This window comes from Struthio camelus, chromosome 3 (genome assembly GCF_040807025.1).
Source record: "Struthio camelus isolate bStrCam1 chromosome 3, bStrCam1.hap1, whole genome shotgun sequence".
Taxonomy (NCBI): domain Eukaryota; kingdom Metazoa; phylum Chordata; class Aves; order Struthioniformes; family Struthionidae; genus Struthio; species Struthio camelus.
Window position 1 is genome coordinate 89,639,968 of NC_090944.1, and position 19,959 is coordinate 89,659,926.

General features: G+C 49.6%; 1 protein-coding gene across 3 annotated transcripts in view; it reads right to left on the reverse strand.

The window, feature by feature from the left end:
• Positions 1-616: 616 nt before the first annotated feature.
• The window catches only part of SLC35F3 (solute carrier family 35 member F3), a 197,149-nt gene continuing 177,806 nt past the window's right edge, over positions 617-19,959 (reverse strand). For 2 of the 3 annotated variants that reach the window (XM_068939001.1, XM_068939003.1), the window contains 5 exons: positions 15,518-15,737; positions 8,449-8,574; positions 5,497-5,689; positions 3,914-4,003; positions 617-2,289 (listed from right to left, as the gene is read on the reverse strand). In XM_068939001.1, coding sequence (XP_068795102.1) covers positions 2,045-2,289; positions 3,914-4,003; positions 5,497-5,689; positions 8,449-8,574; positions 15,518-15,737 — 874 coding nt within the window. In that variant the 3' untranslated portion in view covers positions 617-2,044. The remainder of the gene's footprint in view (positions 2,290-3,913; positions 4,004-5,496; positions 5,690-8,448; positions 8,575-15,517; positions 15,738-19,959) is intronic. The other variant, XM_068939000.1, reaches the window with a different exon arrangement.

The window sequence follows — 19,959 nt, forward strand, 5'->3', positions numbered from 1 at the left end:
CTCGTTACCTGTGTACAGCCCCATGTCCTATCCATAGCCCTTAAATACCTCTTAGCATATTTGTTTATGACTGCTCACGGCTGGTTTCATGTGACTGTTTTTGGAAAGACAGCTTTTTCTGTAGTGTGTTTGTGCTGGTCATGTGTTTCCTGATGCCTAGCATGAGCCTTCTGGAGTGATTTGTCCCCAGTGGGGGGTTACAGACTTTGCTTTAGAGGAGCAACTGGTGAGCAGTGGATCTGTGTTGCTGCCGGGATCTTGTCACCTTCAGTGGGACACCAGGTGATGGAGGCTGCAGTTTTCTTTAGCAACTGTGCAGGTGCCTGGTTAGATCATCACAATGCCTGTGGACTTTCCGGAAGGCAAGCACAGGAAGGGCTGGCCTGTTCTTGCCCAGACCGTGGTCATGGACGAGGTCTAGTTTTGTGTCTGAAGTCAGTGGGACTCTGAAAGGAGGGAAAGCCTCCTTCTCCGTAGCTTGGTTTGCGAAACCTGGCTGAAAGCTTGATGGTCTTATCTCTCTCTTCTTATGGCTTTGGCTAAATACCACCCACAGTGACACTGAAACAAAGGTGCAGTCAGGGCAGGGAGGGAAGCAGATGGCATTGACCAAGACTGAGTTTAAAATCTTTTATTATTTAGCTTTGCCAAACAGATAATGGAATCTGAAGTTGATTTGCTCAAATGTTTTGAAGTGGATGCCACTCCTGCCTGAGACAAAGATGGCCTCAGTGGCAGCAGGGACCCTTGGGTTATGGCAGCGGTTCAAAAGAACACTTTAATTTTGTATGCAACAATGTAAACTTCAAAAATAGTAAACTATAACCTTTTTTCCCTTTTTACATAGCGTGTGATCTATCACAGATAGAAATTTAATGGCGAACCAAAATCGCATAAGTAAACATCCTGGTGCTTACAAGTTTCATAAAAAGTGTTACATTTGATGTAAATATCTTACATTTTTAACTCTTAACACTCACAATTATGGAGTAAAAGCAACTGGCGACTCACCCCCTTAGTCCGCGTTCTCAGACTGTACAGTAGCAACCATGTTCTTGTCAGCTCTGTTGCTCATTTTCAGTCAGATTTTTCCACATATGACCAAGATTCCCCCTTTCTCACACTAATGTTAATCAGTCAAGTGCAACTGCACACAGGGGTAAAGCCTGTGCAAGTGAGAAGAGAATCAGGTCTCCTGGGCGCAAACTTGCAGCCCCTGGACCCTGCGTTCCCACAGAAGCCACAGTGCGTATGGGGGGGGCACATCCTGATGCCATGGGAATTTGGGGTCCCCCAGGGCTGCAAGCCTAAGCCCTGCATTGCGAGTGTCTTGTGGTGGGACCTGGTCCTACACGGATAAAGACAAGAGTTCTGTAGAAGGCACTGGGTTTCTCTTGCATGATTTTAAACATGGACTACAGTCATGTGCAGTATAAGGAGATTTGGGCTCTAGATTGCTCCCCCTCTAGCACTTTAGTGCAAGCAGTTTAGCACTTGAATTTTCATCTGGATCTAGTGTAAAATGTGCTCATCTACACAGAGTGATTTCTAAATTTCCTTCCCTCTGCTCTTCCCCCCACCTTCCTGTTCCCGAAAAGATTCTCTCTTGATTCCTTGAAAACTTTCAGAGTACAGCTCTGGTCAAAAATAAACGTGTGATGTAGCATAGCATTTGTTTCTTTTAAATCACAGTGTGCAATGCATCATTCAGTACCTAATGTTCAAAATGTCTGCCCTGCTTCTCATGAAAATCAATCTTTAAAATAACCTATGCAAATATATTTTGACTATATATTACATTCATTTAAAAAGAGAGGAGAGGTTCTTGGTTTGCAGTTTTTTTCAGTGTACTACTTAAGTGAAAGGTCTGATGTGAAAAAAGTACAAGCAAACTGGACATGCCAAGACTTGAAGCCTTAGATGGTGATCATATCAAAACTGTACAAGTATGTACACCATGTTGGACAGGTGTGCTTCTTCCCAAGAAAAGACCTTTGCATCATCATATATAAGGTTAACCACAGAGTTTTGGTAAAAAGAGCATTTAATGAGCAAAGGATGACATGGAGGGGCGAGTTCTCCGGCTTTTGTTAGGCAATCCTGATGCAATGTCTCCATTCCCTTCTGGGATTTCTTCCTTCTTCCGGACTTTGAGACGAGTGAGGATCTTTATCACCCAGACATCCCATTCTTCTGGCAAGAGCAACAGGAGGAAGCCCAGGCCAATAATGATGATGGCGATTACTCGGACACTGTTGAAGACAATTTCACTCGTGTAGTGATCAACAACTGTATGGGACATTGAACTGGTGTTATTATGTGGGACAAAGTATTAGGGCAGTATCCCCTTCCCTCCCGTGACCCTCCCCAACTGTGAAGGCTGGGCTGCAGTGCTGGGTATTGTGCCCAGGAGAACATGGCCATGGAGGAGATGGGGTAGGGAGACTACTTTTACTCCTGGTTTAGCCCAGAGCAGAATACAGCCCAGTTCAAAGCAGACAGAATTTGCCTGTGGGCACAGGGGACAAAAGGGGATGTTCCCTGCAGCTGCATTTGTTGCCTATAGTAGCATCTTCTCCCTTGTTCACCAAGAAGCACAGGGACTCCTGCTGATGTCCAGGTATGCAGAGAAGGGGGCATTTCGCTTCCCTGGCACAGCAGCTCTTTCATACAGCTTTCTCTTCTCCCCTTGCAAGCACTCTGGCGTAGGGTACCAAAGTCAGGCCCGTTCATCCCTGATGATTTAATTGCCATTAGCATTACAGTTGAGTGAAAGGACACTGCATTGCCTTTGTGGTCATTATTAATTTTATGCAAAGATATTCAGAGACCTCTCCCTAATTGCAGTGCTATGACTCTCCACGTGATTGCTAACATTTGTCAAGGTCCCCCATGTGCCTCTGGAGGAATGAGAGCTAGTTCAAAATGATAGGTATCTGCCTGCACCAAGGCACTAAGTTGAGCGTGCTGGATTTCGGCATCTTTGCTTTGGGAGAGGTAAGTGAGGTCTCCACTCTGGAAGGGTTTTTTTCTCACTCCCACAACTACCCACAGAGCCTCAGGAGACCATCCTCCCTGCTGGCAGCATTTGCGAATCCCCTGCTCTGCTGTACCTCCCTGGGAGGGAGCCAGCTGACCCGCTTCTGCCTCCAAACGTAGCCTGGGTGCACGGGGAGCTCCATGCGGGGTGCCAGCAGTGCCAAGGGCCTCCTTGGCCGAGGGATCCTGTGTGAGGGCCAGGGAAGCCAGCGGCAGGGTGCCTTTGCACAGCTGGGAGGCTTTAGCGCCGCCTGCCAGTGTCTGGGGAAGGCATCAGGAGATGATGCAGATGTGCCCTCCCCTGCCAGGCCCTCTTAGTCCCGTAGTCTCTTGGTTCTCACTGGGGTTCAGAAAACCATCAGAGAAATGTATCAGGCAGTGTGCAAAATTGACTTGTCCTGTTTTCTCGATAATCCTGGCATTGTTAAGCACCTGCTATATTACTTACCCAGGGCAAGGAGAATTACTAATACACATTTGCAGCTCTAAAATGTAAGCAATCTCAGTGCTTTGAATTTAGTATTAAGCCTGCCCTAAGGAAATCACTGACAATTGGTTTCTGCTTCCTCTGTGAGCTTTTGTCCCAAACCAGAGATGAGTGACTTCAAATCTAGTTTATTTTTCAGTATGCTAGCTTCTTCAGATAGTCAGTAACTTTAAAAGAAATTATGGAAATTATGAATCCTCACGCTTTACTATACAATACAAATTTAACCCGTAAAGTATACATTTTTAATCAGTGTCATCTTCATAAGTTTTCAAAGAGAAGATGCAAAACATGTTTAATAAAGTTATTTGCTTTTATACCTATTGAATATTTGAAAGGCCACAGATTTTGTGTACTCATTAAGATGCGAAAGTCAGAAATTCTTACCTGCATTTACTGGGACACTCAGTACAATTCCAAGAGATATCAAGGTGGGGTACGTAATAGCAATTCCAAAATTTAATAGAATATTGAATGCTGAAGAAAGAAAGAGAGCCACCTTTTATTATTAGATTCTCACTCCCACGTGAGACTGTCACTCGAAAAATGCTGTATTACTTCCCCTGTACATTGTCCAGATAGGCTGCACATTAACTCCTGCTAGTATTCCTGGAAGTTACCTGTATACAGATGTTTGTCTGCTGCGTGTTTTTCTGTCTGAGACGTTACTATTTCCAGGGGACTGTATAGCCCGCTGGGATCCAGCGGCAGGACCAGGGTGAGGTTTGGATACTTTCTGTCTCTTAGTGTAATGCTTAATGATACAGCTTGATCCCTGGACTAATTTCCCAGTTTCTATACCGCACCCCTTTTCCTGCTGAAGGACTAAATAACTTTTCATCTAGGAGATTTCAGCCAAGCTTGCGCTTCTCTCTGGATACTTCGTATGAAAAAAGCTGTCTGCAGCTGTGGGTGGAACATACTGTAACTCTAACCCTCTTCCTCCCACAACTTGGTAAATAGCTTCTCATTGTAGTACCGTACATAGTTCACGGAGCGTCCTATGACAAATTAGGCATTGCTTTGGATCAAATTCACCCTTGGTTTATGGTATTTATCTCTAGCAAAGTCACAAGGGCCTCTCCAGTACAGAACATGCCAGCAGTTGGGGCTCTGATTGTTTTCTTATAATACCTATACCTGTATCACGCACCCCAGTGATCCCTTGCCACGTTCTGCACTATTTCCTTACAGAAAACTTCCATGTAGTCCACTACATTGTTTAGTGGACTAAACAATGCTTACGGTAAAAGGCGCTGCACTGTGATTCTGGACAGGGATGGAAATGCACTATTTCCAGATGAAATGAAAGGAACAGTTTAGAAGATGTGATGCCATTATAAAGTTTAGGGACCAACTGTGGCACCACAGTCAATACACCTGGTTTAGTGAGGAAGAGCACCCCATTTCTGATGATTATGAATCATCAGAGCTTGGATTTAGCATCCCACCCAAGCTGAGGTCCTTTGGTGGTAAAGCAGCAGTAGCCAAAGTGAGAAGTGCCACCTACCAAATTCCCATCAGTGCTACGCAATGCTGAATTTTTTAAAGATTCCTACGCTTTAGGAGCTATTTGCTATTACTGAAGTCCCCAGAGGTGCTGGAGGCTGGCCAAGGCTACCTGGGGAATACTGATGATACCCCTCCCAGAAGGGCTCCTTCCCATGAGAGCACAGGCAAGAATATTTGTCCCTGTGACGCTTCATGGGCAGGAGTTAAAACAAGCTTTGCAGTTTAGTCTCACAGCGTGATCTAATGAAGGCCACAGTACTTTGGTTGGTGACAATAGCTGAACCGAGACCTAGTTTTCCATGTAAGAATGGGCCCTCTGCATGATTTCTCAAGCTAAAACTTAGGTTAAGAAAAAGAGAAAACAGTTCCCATGTCGGAGGTGTGCAGCTTCCCCCAATGGGTGGTTTCTGGCATGCTCTCTCACCCTTGAGCGTTACAAACATCCAGCATGTACTTACTCAATAAGAGAATTGAAAATCCGCAAAGGTTTCCCCAAGGAATGACATCGAAAGAGCTCCAGTATTCCACTTTGGTAAAATAAAGGATGACAGGAATACAGGTAATGAAGAGGACATTGAAGACAGCTAACACAGACAGAAATAAGGCGGCTTCTCCAAACTTAGCGCTGCCCAGAAGAAGTTTGAATAAAACCTGCAAGAGAAGAACACACGGGCTTGTTCAGCTCTCTTGTTCCTGCTGTCACCAGGTACCGCTCCTGTCGGGGGGCTGGCATCGTGCTGCCCACGGCGCCCAGCGCCCTGCTCAGGGCAGAGGGACTGCACGTGGAGCGGTGTCGGGCTGCACATCCGTAATGGCGTTGGCTGGACACTTGCGACTGCTTTTAGCAAAGCTCTGCCCAGTGGCTCGTGTGCCAGGGACTTCTCACTCTGGGCGCTCCCCAGTGTGCAGACGGGGGCGGCTGCCAAGCAAACCCTGCGTGAAGGAGGCTCAGCGGGTTGTCACCAGGACCCAGCATCTCCCAATAAGTCTGCAGGCTCTGTGGCTTGGGTGAGCGGGTTGGCAGGGCCACCTCTGCCAGGGATGACAGGCTGCTCCGAGGGGATTTCCCTTCACCCCTATTCCCTTTGCTTTGACTTGCCTGTCAGTCAATCCCCTTTAATTGGGAGGATTTTTTCAGTGAGGTGAATCTCCTCTTCCTCCCGGACACTGGATGGAGAAACACTTCCCCAAGCTATACTGAGAGGTGGGACCTGCCTTCCCTCAGGTGCTCTGCAGGGCTGCCAGCTTAAAGGCTCTCGGACCAACGACCATTCACAATGTATTTTTTAGGAAGTTAATGAGGCTTAAAGCCTCCAAGTTTTATATTAACTTGTAGCATGCCCATTTTTTTTTGGAAGAAGGACGTGCCCCGCTACCTTGAAGAAGCAGGCTGTGATAACAGTAATATTTCAGAGTACTTTACTGAGTTGCTGAGCCGCCTGCACCCTCTCGCGAGAGCCAGCCTGGCCTGAGCCTTACCAGGGCCTGACATCTTGCCCTCAGCGAGAGCAGCAGGGCTGGGGCTGGCTTGTCATCAAAAGGCCGATACTGCAGCAACTGGATGGTCCAGAGCCCAGTGATGGAGTGATTAATGGGACTGCAAAGCGTGATTTAAAAGCTTTGGTTTGCTAGTAAGGAATAGGAGAAGAGAGAAAGAGAGGAAATAAAGGATGTGAGTGGCCTATCTGGGGTGCCCCTGCTGCCTCGTTCCTCAGCTTGTGCTGGGATCTGCACGAATTTTCCACCACAGACCTGCAAGGATCTGGTAGATCCCATGTGCTCCAGGCACGGCCTTCCCTGAAGTGCTGCACATGGAGACAGGCGATGGACTGTGATTTACTGGTTTGTTCTGGGATGGCAACGCCCGTGTTCCTGTTTTGCATAGGCAGGGTCTGCTGTCTCTCCCTTATGCCTAACTACATCACCTCAAGCAAGTCTAGCAAGGCTGCCACCGGCTCCCTTTTTTTTTGTTTGGCAAATTGTATCCGCCTGGCCCAGCACAGTGATGCTTCAGAAGGAGGGAAGCAGAACCAGCTACATAGCCGTAACTGGCCGGTGCAGCTGCATAATAGCACAAAAGGTCCTTCCGGCCAGTTATTCCTCATTTGCCACCTCAGGACATTGCAGTGGCCCTGGCTACAGGCACGGAGGCAGCTGGCAGAGACGGTCTGACCTGTCCGTGTCTGGAGGAGGTGTGCAGGGTGGGCTGGATGAGGAGCTGGTGCTGCTGCATGCAGTGTAGGTCACCAGACACTCACGCCTGCCTGCCCTTTTAGCATGTGGTTGTATTGAACTTAGAGAAATTGAGTTAAACTGCAGCAAGCAAGGCTGGTACAACCACAGCAGTGTGGCTTTCGTTTCAGCTGCCCAGCTCCATGTGTCCTCAAGCGCGGGATGCGTGGCAGGATAACACCTTGCTGGCACTGCTGCTGTCACCTCTCCATGCCAGGACGCTGCCTGCAGATGGTGGACCAACCCCAAGACTCCCGTCCCCACAGGGAGCTGTGGTGCCACGGGAGATGGGGCAGAGCCAAGCTCTAGCTTTGACTAAGGATTTTCTTTGCCTTCTGGTAGTGTTTACTCAGATCCAGAGGGCCAAGCCTCTGCCAGGCCTTGGAAGGAAATGCTGGTTTAGAGGGAAGCGCAATACGAAACTCCATGAGTTCCCTTGTGTAAGGCTATCTGAGAAAGCGAGCAGAAAGCAGTACAGCGCAGCGCTGAGGGACGGAGCTGGCTGCTTCTCAGACTGGTGAGTCTCCCTGGACTGCCTGGGTTAGCGCTGCAGCACTTAGCTGGTCTGTTTGCCTTGCAGTTCATCAGACCAGATGGAGCCATGGGCACCTCTTCCCAGTGTACATCTGAGTGAGGGTGGATGAACTGCACCCTAAAAGCGCTTATTTCTCTGCGTGGACTATGGCTCTGAATGCCATGAGCAGCACAGAGGCAAGCACAAAAGCATGTGATTTGAATTTTAAACATGTGATTATTTCCATGATTTCCATTTAAACCCAGCATAGGCTATGTATGCTGCTGAATGAGGACTGGCCAAGGGTGGTAATGCAGTGACTTGAAAAAGAAGCTATGATTTTGCTAAATCTCTTGCAGGGCGCTTCCAGAGTGTGTGATTAAATCCAGCAGCCTCCTTTTTCAAGAAACGTGGGATGTCTGTAACGCCTCCTGTAGGCATTGGGGAAGACTGTCCCCACCGAGTAGGCATTTCTATCTGGAGTGAGGGCAGACACTGAAGTAAGTGACTACCTGAGCCATTGAGAGACACTGTGTTTATGGCAGAGGTCCTCAAAGAAGGGCATATGGCACTGAACTGCAGGAAGTGAGATGGGGGAGCAACTGAAATCAGTGACAGGGGGTGACTGGCATCTTTCTGGGTGAGGAGACCCAGGTATATTTACCTTGTAGAGAGCAGACATTGAGGCAGAGCCCACCACCAGGGCTATCCCAATAACGGAGTGGCTGTGAAACCCGTCTGCGTACGTCATCATAACTATCCCTGCAATAGCAAATATAGCAGCCACGATCTGGGTGGAGACAAACAGAAAGCAAGTGTTACTGAACAACCCCGCCACGGGAAAACGAGAGTGCCTTTTCATGGGAGGGCGATACTTCTGCATCATCTGCTCCTGCCCTACTATACCAGGAAAACAGCAGCAACCCCAGGCCTGTCGCTGCAGAGTTGATGCTGGCCTCCCCCTGCCGCTTCCCCAGCGAGCTGTGGGGCTGCATCGGGGCACCGGCGATAGAGAGGCTGCACGGGGGCAGTGCGTGGCGGCACGCGGCAGCTTGTCCTCAGTGTCTCGTCTCTCTGATTGCTCTCAAGAGGGGATTTCATCTCCGCCACTGAGTGTCCGTCTCAGCTGGGCCCTGCAGTGTGTGTGCGACATTCGCACATGAATGCGAATTCCCTGGGGCTTGCAGGAATGGCTCTGAATCCTGAGAAGGTTTTGGTGGGAAAAGGCTTGTTGAAATAAATAGGGAAATAAAACTCATGTAACTACTTGTCAGTTCAGCCCATCAGCCATTTTAAATGAGGAAGAAGCAGTACAGGGACCGGGGGAGGTTTAGCAGGCGCAAGAGTTTAGAGCTTTGGGTCATTGCCACCTGCAGCCTTGGCCCAGACCAACCACACTATCTCTACCAGGTGAAGTTCCCTGTGTGCAAGGTGTTCCTGTGTGTCCCTGCAATGAACATGGGTAGGACTGAGAGGCCTGGGCACACCTGAGCCTCTGTGGACTTGGGTGCCTGAGGGGCACTGGGCCAGCTGCTTTTTGGTGGCTGCTGTGCTCACTGGACATGGAGATGCAGTTGCAGATCCCAGCTTGTGAATGCAGAGTCAGCACTGGCTGGGAGCAAGGGGCAGGCAGCAGCCTGGTGAGGTGCATGGTGGTGAGCACGGGGGCAAGGACAGAGAGGAGGGGAGAGGCAAGATCAGGGTATATGCAGTCACGTGGCTCTGTTTTTGGAAGAAAAGCTTGGCCAGTTTAAGACCTAGAAGGAGAAGGACGGGGTAACAGGCTCATCCCCCGCCTAGAGGCTTGCTAACTTTGCTTCCCCAACATTTTGGTAGTGCTTTCTAAACAGTGTGGTTAAAGTGCAAGCACAGAGCCAGGGTGAGAAGTACGGGCAGAGGTGTCATTTCGGAGAGAAGAGGGAGGCTCAGTCAGCCAGCCCGACCTACAGCAACATCCGAGGCGGTTTCTCCAAGGACTGGTATCATTTGTGAAGGACAGGGGCAAGCCACCTCTGGGATTTTCCAGTTAGCAAGAGACCCCTGGCTTTCCTGGGACTGTCCTGCCAGACGCCTCAAGCCCCTCTGGGTGGTACTTTTGGGTGAAAAGACCTTTCAGCAGCCCCGTCCTTGCTGTGGCTCTGCAGCCATGCAGGGACACCCTGCCTAGACCACAGCCTCTTTGGCCATGCAGTCTCAGCGATGTTTCTAAGACGACTGGAACAAATGAGTTTATTCTGGCCCATAGCTAGTTCAGTGCCAGCCAGCTGTACTCTCTCCTGGAGTTAGAGTCCCATCCACAGGCTGCTGTTGCCTGCACATCCAAGAGTCTCTTCTAACGACCCAGCTCCAGTGCCAGAGATCCTGCGGCTGCTGTGAAGTCAAAGTAGGAAAGACCATGTCCCAAGCACTGCTACTGCCGATGAAAAAGCTGCTGCGGAGAGATCCCTTTTAACAGCGGCAGGTCCCCAGCACATCCTCGTCCCATCAGCAGCAGCTCATTCCCCTAGCTGAGTCAGGACAGGGTCCGGGGAACATGTGGCTGCCTGAACGCATTCGCTGTCAGTGTGTCCTGCAGCGAAAAGGGGACAGGGAAGCACCCTGGGGTGATCGGACCCGCACAGCCAGCTGGACCAGGCTAAGGTAGGTGAGCTCTGAAATCAGGTTACAGGCCTTCTGGAGACGTGGGGCTACTGGGTCTTTTCATCACTCCCAAATCAGTGCTAGAGCATGTAACAGGCTGCAGCACAGAGCAGGAGAGCTGAAGTCCTGGGTGATCTGGCATCAGGATGTGGCAGAAGGCAGAGGGATGCCGGAGTGTATAGCTGTACAGTCAAATTTTGAAACCGGAGGTCCAAAAATGCACCTGTGAAAGCTTTGACAGAAAATCATCAAGCAGGCAGCTCCTGCATGCTCATACCAATACCCGCAATCCCTCTTAGGGGAAAAATGCCCCATTTTTGCCAAAGGAAGAAGATGTACTTCCCAAAGGTCTTTCTGTAGGATGGCATAGAAGCATAAGAGTTGAAAAAAGGCAAAATCATCAGAAAAATATACTCCCTGGAAAATACTACTTGTAATAATTAATATCTCAGTAAGAAGGGCTTTCAGTCTAGAAACTGCTGTGCAAGATGCTGAATATGCATAGCCGAGGGTTACGGAGGGGCAGGATTTCCCCCACCTTCCTCAGCCCCTCACAGGATGAAGCCCGTGGGCAGCACGTTTGGAAGATGCTGAATCTGCCCAGCAGTTTGCACCCCAAAGGGTACTCAAAGGATCTATGACCTGATTAGAGCTGAGCCAACTCCAAACTGCAAAGACTAGATGTGCACATTGCCGAATTTTGGGAGGTTCAGATAAGGCATTTTGGCTTGCATCCCTGTCTGTGTAGGATCTCTCCACAAACAGCTGCAGTGCTGTTTCCATTTCTAATGGAAAGCACGGTATCTGTGCAAGTAGGCCCTGCAGTCCCTGACAGGCTTATTTTCTTAAGGCAAAGAGAGAAAAAAAACCTAGTGCATTCCTCTAAGCAAAGCGGGGCTATTTCAAACAGGCAGAATTGAAGAGATATCCAGACCGTCATCAAATGAAACTAGCATGTGGCAGGTGCAGGATAAACCAAAGGAGATTTGTCTTCACCCAAGGTGTAATTCAGCCATGGAAATGTTGCTGTGGGATACTGTGGATGTGAAAAGTTTACAAGGATAAACTCACAGAAGAAAAAAAATCCATCAAGGACTATTAACCGCATGAACATCATTTCTGTCTCTAAAAGTCCTTGAGCTACAAATTGCTGGAGGCTGGGGAGTCTCCGGAAGAAATATCATTATCGGTTTTTCCTGTTCAGACACATTTTTCTAGGTATCCACTGTTGGAGACCGGTTCCTGGGGCAGATGGACCTTTGTTCTGGCTCAGTGTTGCTCTTCACAGCGTCCTAAGGTGCATGCCTAGGGCTTATCTAAAGGTGACATCTTCAGCCCTTTAATAACCTCTGTCCCCTGTGCTAAAGACCAGGCAACTGAAAAAAGAGTGATGGCTGCAGCATTTCCTGCAGCACCTGTTTGAGCCTGGACAACCTCCATCCAAGACCTGGTGTGATCTGTCCACCCTTCACAGGAGAGCCAGGCCACACGTTGGGCTGTGGCAAACCAGCTGGTGCCTCCATGGCACATCAACAAAAAGTGAGCTGCTGCAGTGGAAACTCGGTGGAAAAGAGTGCAGTAAGGAATTCAAGAATAACAAGTATCAAGTTTTGCTTTAACTTCAGGGGCTGGCTGACTTCAGAATACCTCCCTGGAGACAGGATCTCTGTCTGGTTGGAAAGGAAGACATTATGATTTGACATTAAGGTATTTTTTTCAAAGTCCTACTGGTAGGTGTGCTTGTCTACATATTATGCATGCAGGGGATGCTAGCAACTGATGATTTTCTTGAACGCTGAACTATTTTATTTATTTACTGTACCATGAAGGGAAACACTAGAGTCAAAGATCAACGCAGATAAATCCAGTCGAAAACCAATTTTCCTCTGGCAGAAGTTCTTGCTTCTTTTATCAAGCATATCATGACTATCAGATGGGTCTTGGACGAGCCTCTCAGCCAGCCTGTTAACGTGTCAGGAGGGTCACATAGGTTTTCTCTGGGAGCCTCTCAGCCTGTCTATCAAACGTATCATTAGCAGCCGTTAAGCTCTGCCTGCATCATGGCATACCACAGCTACCGGGCTGCCCTTACTTGCAATTGCCTCGGGACCTCAGGGGATGGGGCTTACAGAAGGAACGCTTCAGGCACGCACAGCTTCATTACATGTTTGTCGTGTGTGAAAGGAAGAGGACGCCTCATGCCCTACCTGGACAATCACTCTGGGCAAGGTGATCAGAAAGGGGTAGAAGCGTAGCTTTGTTACAGGAGATGTAGGGATTTACAAGTGCCTAAGCAGTGAAGCTGGGATCCTGTAGCCCACATTGAGACTTACGTGCCTGTAGAGCTGGTAGTTGTTGCACTTCCAGACAGGATAGGCCAAATAGGACACCTGCAGGTGCTTAACCACCTCTGCGGTGCTGGCCTTGCTCATCTGGCCTCTCCCTGACCCATGCAATCGGCAGGTCACGGCAGATCACAAGCAATCGTATTAGCATGTGTCAAAAAGTTCTTGCCTCTCTGTATGTTCCTACCCAAAGGAAAACGTCTTCCACGGTGTCTGCTTAAACAGGTGCAAAACCTGTTGCCTCTATTTTCTGTTGCTGAGCGGAGACCTGAGACCTTCCCCTGGGCCCTAGGGGAGCCCCTGAGCACAGCGCGGCCGAGGCCCCAGGCTGGTCGCTGCGCTGCAGGCTGAGCCGCTTTTCACGTGAGCTGTACGGAAAGGGAGGGAGGAGGGCAGAAATCCTGTCTCGCCAGCCAAGAAGAGAAGAAACTCCCCGCAGATGTCCCTTCACAGAGAGGAGCATCCCCAGCTCTCCCCGGGGCCACGCTGAGGTGGGTGACAGGACCAGCGCTGCCGTCCCTGCCTCACAAAAGCCCCTGCCAATCCCTAGAGACAAGCACCCCCTTACTCGCGCTTTGCCATAGATCGGGAAAACACAACGTGTTTTGGAGTGGCAATACAGACCTCCTGGCGAGTCCCTGGGAACCACCCCCTCTATTTACACATGGCCTTTTGCCCCAGAAGAGCACAAGCCATTCACAAAATTGTCCTTGGTCTTGCACATATGTGTCTGTATGTGTATCCGTATACATATTGGCTTCTTTCACCCCAAACCAGTTGTATCCAGAGGTGAGAAATAGCCCGTACAGACCCACAGCGCAACGATTTAAGGGGCAACCTGCAAATGCAAGAAAGCCGAAGTCATGCAGTTGCACATCTCCTCTCCCGGGATCTGACCAGCCCAACAAGGCATTTACTGACAGCGCCATGAAAAAAACACAAAAAACCTTTCCTTTGTCTACCTCTATTAACATGGCTAGAATAAGAGTGACGCTTCTCTGCCCCCAGGATTACGTCAGCATACCCTTGCCGATGTACTCAAAAACACAGTCTATTTGTTTTCAAAGTGCAGCTACCTGGGAAGTTTAAAGGGCAAGCGCAGACGCCAGCTGGAGAGGATGGGCATTTGGCCGGCACAGTTTGCTATGATCCCCTGTGCAGCTTCTTGGCTGCAATAACTGCACGACTGTCCAAGCTCTCCTGCCAGAGAGAAATGCTTGTGGCAACCTCCAAGCAGTGAGGTAGAAAAACCTCTTCTGAGCACTAGAAACATGGCTCAGGTTAGTGAGCAGAGGGCTCCTCAAATGGGCGTAGAAAAAAGGTATTACTATCGTAATTATTGTTAATATCAATACTAATACTTGTCTGCTGATACTGTTAGGCAGGAACGACTCACTGGTCTCTTCTTATTGTAATTACTCTCCGCCCTGGTATAAACACCTTTGCGCTGGCCTGGCGGGTCACCACCGTGAAGGCCAGTTGCCCACCGTCCTTGCTCCATTGCCAGAGGGCACCGTATGTCGAGGGCCTGCAAAATGCCAGCGCGTTCGGCAGGGAGCAGCTGCCGGTGCTTGCGGCAGCTCTGCTGCCCTGTGGCGCTGGATGTGCGGGGCTGGCTGGCACACGACCCAGTGCGGCCGGCCGGCACCCAGGGCCGGGGGGTTTTCTGCCTCACCCGCTGAGAGACGGGCTGCCTGCAGCCCCCGCGCCGCAGGAGCGGCCTCCTCACAGAGGTCTCATTTCCCCTAAAATGCAGTGCTGGATACCTCCCATCACCTCCCTGCGTGCAGCCTGCTGCTCATTGCACTCAATGCAAGAAGTGGGAAACCTGAAATAAATTTTTACCTTGGCCTGGGTGAGATAACCCCACCTCTCCTAGCCCCCGGAGGGTGTTTTTGAGGAGGCAAGCTAAGCGCTAGATGCCTAGTTTCCACTATGGATTGGTGTTTAGGATTGGATTTAGGACGAAGGGCATAAAGAAACTGCTGGGCTGCCCCTGCATCTGCGGGGAAACCCACCCAGAAAGAGCGGGCTGAGCCCTGGCACCTGCCCCCGTGTCGGCAGCCAGTCCTGCCCTGAGCAAGTTTGGCTACCGCGCGACTGCTGGCCAGCCAAAAACCTAGATCCCTGCACACATACGTGATAGTGATCCGCCACCATCGACACATACACACATATTTCACACATATTTCAAAAGGTAAAAGAAGCCCAATTCTCCCCTCCTGAGTTTCTCTTAGCTTCAGCCTGAGACCAGCGAGGATGTGCCACCCCACAAAGGCTGCTGTTGCACACAGGCAGGAGAGGACAGGACCCAATATATTCACGGGTAGGAACAGGATTGCCCTGCACACAGTATGGACTTGCAGGAACGCACAATTAGAAACAATTAGGTCTAACGACACAGGCCTGGGAATTTTCACTCAAAAGAGATCAAGTAAAGACTGATAAATGTTCATAGCAAAATGAAGTTACCAATTATTCTTCGTGTTACGCTCTGGAGCAAGTTACCTCTTTTCTGAGAGCAAATGCACCAAGACACCAGGCTGCAGGAGACGGGAGGTTCAGAGGCGGCTACACGCTCCCGGCCCAGCTCTGGGAAAGGACGAGTTCGTCCTCGCTAAGGATTTCTGCACTGGCTCAGCCACCTGCAGGGGTTGGTGCTCAACTGAACCAGCAGGAGGAAAGGGGTAAAAGGAAAGGCAGAAGGGAGAGGAGGAGGAAGGGAGACAGAGATAAGGAGTCACTTACCCTCACTCCCATGAACCTGTCCCTCAGAACGATCCATGAAAGCAAGAACACAAAAGCTTTGTTGCAGCAGAACAACACGGAGACATCCGTAGTGTTTATTTTCTTTATTGCATGTAAGTAAAGGTAGTTTGTCAGTGTCCAAAGAACACCGAAGGGTGCTGCCTTGGTAAAAAACACCTTCAAAGTCAAGCCATTGTCTCCAAAAAATCGGCAGCACTCCCTAAAACAAGGAGAGAAAGGCAGCATTATTACACAAGCCAGGCACAGTTTGGAGCAAATATATGGGTTTTCTTTCTTCCTTGCTCCTCTTCTTCTCCATTTGCGAAGAGAGGGAGCACACCTTACAGAGGAGGAAAAAAAAACCCAAGTTTCAGCATCTGCTGCAACAGCCAACACCTGCACAGAACACGAAGATGCGGGGAGTTGCAAACATGAAAGGACAGCAAGAGGTGAGGCCGAGAGGTTAAATTTCACCCTTGTCGTGAGCACCGTTACAGCTGGACATCTCAGACAGCCTGGTGTCGCTCTTCTCACCTCACACCTGTGGAAACCGGGATGCAGAGGGGTCCAGCGCCGAGCCAGTGTCAGTGCTGGCAGCAAAGCCCAGGCGTCCCCACTGCACCTGCCCCAGCCAGGGGTCGTGCTGCTGCCCTGCCAGGGCGAGGGCGCCCATTGCAGGGTTTGGAGGAGTCTCATCGGAGCCCAGTTTGGCCCTGGGATTTTCCACCAGAGGGGCGGGATGTGGCTAAAGGAGCCCTGGCAGTAGCAGTAGCAGGATGAGGCCGCTGCGGGCTGAGTGCATGGCACAGAGCAGAGGCTAGCAGGGAGGATGGCGTTGGGGGGCTGGGGCCATGAGAGTGTGTTTGCCCCTCTGCCGTGGGGCACCACGGAGCAGCTTTTGGGGACGTGGCTAAGTCAGCTGGAGCTGCAGTGATGAAGGGAGCCCACAGCTACGCCTGGGTCTCGGGGGAGCGAGGATGAGAGCAAGGGACACTGTGAGTCCTGAAGCAGGAGGCAGCAGGAGCAGGTGCCACTGTGGTGCAGGAAAGCAAAATGTCAATGGTTTATTTTTGGCAAGTCCAACAAGGAGAAGGGAGTTGAAGGAGGGGGCACAGGGAAGTGAGCCTGAGGGCACCTACTTTAGTCTGACAGCAGGAACGAGGTTGGGAGAAGGCCGGCTGAAGGAGCTGAGGAGTGAGCAACAGCGCGAGAGCGCCGAGAGCTGGAGATGCTGGTGGGGAAGAGAGGACACAAGGTGAGGTGTCACCAAGCCCGAGAGCTGCCGCAGCTCTGGGGAGGCAGCGTATGGCGAAAAGGGTCAGGGATGCAGCTGCAGGGGCCACCTCTGCTGCAGGTGGTGCAAGGCAAAGTCTGCGTTCCACTGGCTTCTGCTGTGCAGCAAAACTGGCATCAGGGAGCTGCACTGTATGCACAGAAATTCAAAAATGCAAAAAAGAAATGCAGTGGTCTGCGATGGGAAAGGTGTAGCCTAGCTAAGTGTTCAAATAATGGGGCAGTTGTCTGTGCTGTTGGCTTGTTTTCAAACCTGCAAAACCCCTGAGGCCTTAAAGTACTTTAAGGAGGTGCTTTGATAAAATACGAACAAAATTAAATTTCGCTCTGACAATGAATGCCAAACAGGCTTTCACTGCTGCCTTGAATTTCAAGCTCTGTTTCCTTCCTGAGGCTGCTCATGTGAGTCTCATTATTTGGAGTCTGATGAAAGTTTGATTTTGGTCCATTTTCTCAGAGGAGGGGGCTGTATCAGGTGATCACCTAAAGAAACCCATCTATATTCCGAACCTTTTCAGGTTTTCCCCACCACTAATTCCATGTATTTCTATAGAAGTAAAACTAGTCTAGTATGTGTTCTTGTGGATATGTGAAATTTGGGGTTACTCAGTTTTATTCAGCCGAGTACATCTCTGTATAGGTCACAGGGCTTTGCCTACAAACCTATTTCCCTCCAGATAACCAGACTGCACACACCTTTAGGGTTACTTCCCTTTATGGGAATTCAGCTGTGTCTGGAGGGGGAGAAAGGCAGGTAGTCGTCGTAATCGAAGAGCCCCCTTTATGAGCCATCTGCTTACACCCCTTCTGCTGCAGCAGGTATAAGGCTGCAGGGTAGAGGAAGTGCATTACTTTTATTTTTTGGTATTTGGTCAGCCTGACTTATGGCTGCGCAGAACTTGCCCATCTCTGGATTTGATGACTCTGGGCTTTGGCCGTTGCAAATGGACATTTTCATCAGAGTCCCTGGCTCTTCGCAGAACCAAGGCCTGAGTTTACAAGTGCAAGCGGGCAGCTGTGGGGATGCTCACAGCACCAACAGATGCCACCTGGGCTGAATATGTGCTGCGGACTCACTCTCCAGAGAGCCCCTTTCCCAAACATTGTATTCACTTGAAACGGAGGCCTGCATTCAGCCCTGAAAAGCACCGGCTGCACCGGTCACTTGCCATAGGAGACATGAGGGAGTTGAAGTGAAGGCGGAGAGACATTTAGAAATGAAATCCCGAGTCTGTGACTTGTCAGAACGTCAACTAAGGGCTTGAACCCGGATGCTGATGAGGGCTCGACTGCTGCTGTGTCACAGGCAGCCAGCCTAATGCCTTGAAGACAAAAAGCACAAGCACAGTTTAAATGAAATTACACTAAGTTAGATGTATGGGAGGGACAGGACAGCCTTACTCAAATAAAAGGACTAAAACAGAATTCATTCTTCTAGGGAAAAAACGTTATTCCTGCCAAAATCTGTTCCCCATGCGCAGAATCGGATATCACTATGTCATACGTAGCCCAGCACATCACACTGATACGGCTCCAGGGTGAACAGCCCAGGCAAGTAACATTGAGCAATGACGAATTAAGCATCGAATGGCTCTCAGAGGAATGACAGCCCCTAAATGTGAGCCTCATCCAGAGCCGGGAGGTAGGTTGGGGCCTTCCAAACCGAGTGACTCACGCAGCTCACCTGCACCCCTGCCACCCGTCGTCCTGGGGGCAGCGAGGCAGCACGGCCGCTGCCAGCTGCACTCAAGCTGCAATGTCAATTTGTGCCGTGCTGACTGTTTTCCTCCTATGCTGGTGGCTTTGGCACCCTCCTTTCCTGCCCTCCCTTCTTAGCTGTCCACCTTCAGTCTCCTTCCCTGTTGAATGTTGCTCCTCCCTTTGCTCTTCACTGTCAATTCTTCCCCTGTTGCCTATTTTCTTTTATTCCTATCTTCTCTGCTTCCTCTTCAAGTCCACCCAGAGAGCTCCTGTCTAGCAAAGTCTCTGAAACCATTCTTTGTAAAGTTAATTACGATGAACATCAAACCATGCGTTAATGAAACTGAAGCTCTCATCTCCCCCTCAGAGCCCACCTTGCTCTCTTGTTCCTGGGCACTGTAACTGGGCACTTCTCTCCCCATTCCCCCTTTTTCTAAAACTATCTACCTATTTATTTTAAGAGCATCTAAAATCTCTGACTCATTTATCAGCAAATATGGCCAGAGGTCAGAAATCAGGTCAAAATTCAGAAAATGGTGTACCATCAATACTTCAGGAGATGCTCTTCTCTGTCACCGTGAATCCATTTCCTATTTTGTACAACAGGTGCTTTTTTGCTAAGACGCTTGCATTTTGCAACTTGCTTTAACAAGACAATGTGGCTTGAACGTGATTAGAAATATGTGCTTTTAATACGCTCCAGGTCTCTTAATGGTTCTTTTCTAACATATAACACTGGATCTGCATGGCAGGATAGCCTGGCAGGATAGCCTGGCACTCACCCCATGTCCCATCTGCACCCAGCACAGTGCCCCAAAGGGCTGTTGAGCCCTGGCATTGCCTCCTCTGTGAGTCTCTCCTCATGAGTTGACCCAATACAGTTTTCTTTAGTTGTTCTTTCATATTTGCTTAATTCTGAATTGCTTCTTGTAGGCTGGCTCCAGCTGCAAAGGGAAGCCTCTACAACACCTCTTTCCCCATCGAGCACTGAGTTTAAGGGATCTTCTGTCTGAAAGCACCAGGGTGCTACAGGGGGTGCTCACAGGCATGCACTTAGGTGCACGGAGAGCTCCCTGGTCTGAAAAGGGTGCTCTTCCAAATCACCCACTCTTTGAGCAGCTAGCACGTGGGTTAAACGGCTTTCTCGGACCTAGAGTCTCAAACGAAGTCTGAGGAGAATTAAGAGAAAGGTGATAATTTTGGTGTGCAAGGATGACTATAGAACAGCTCCCTCACAATTAATTGTCTCCGCAGGTTTGCTAATAGCTTATCAGAGAAACTCATTTTCTCTTGGAGTCATAACACAGCTTGTGAAGCCATACCAGGCAGTGTTCGACGAAGAGAGCTGTCAATGTATTCATTCACAATAGATAAACAGTTATGGGAAGCAAGACCGGACTGTGATATTACCTACACAGTATCCCAGAACAATAAGGGGATGAAATCAC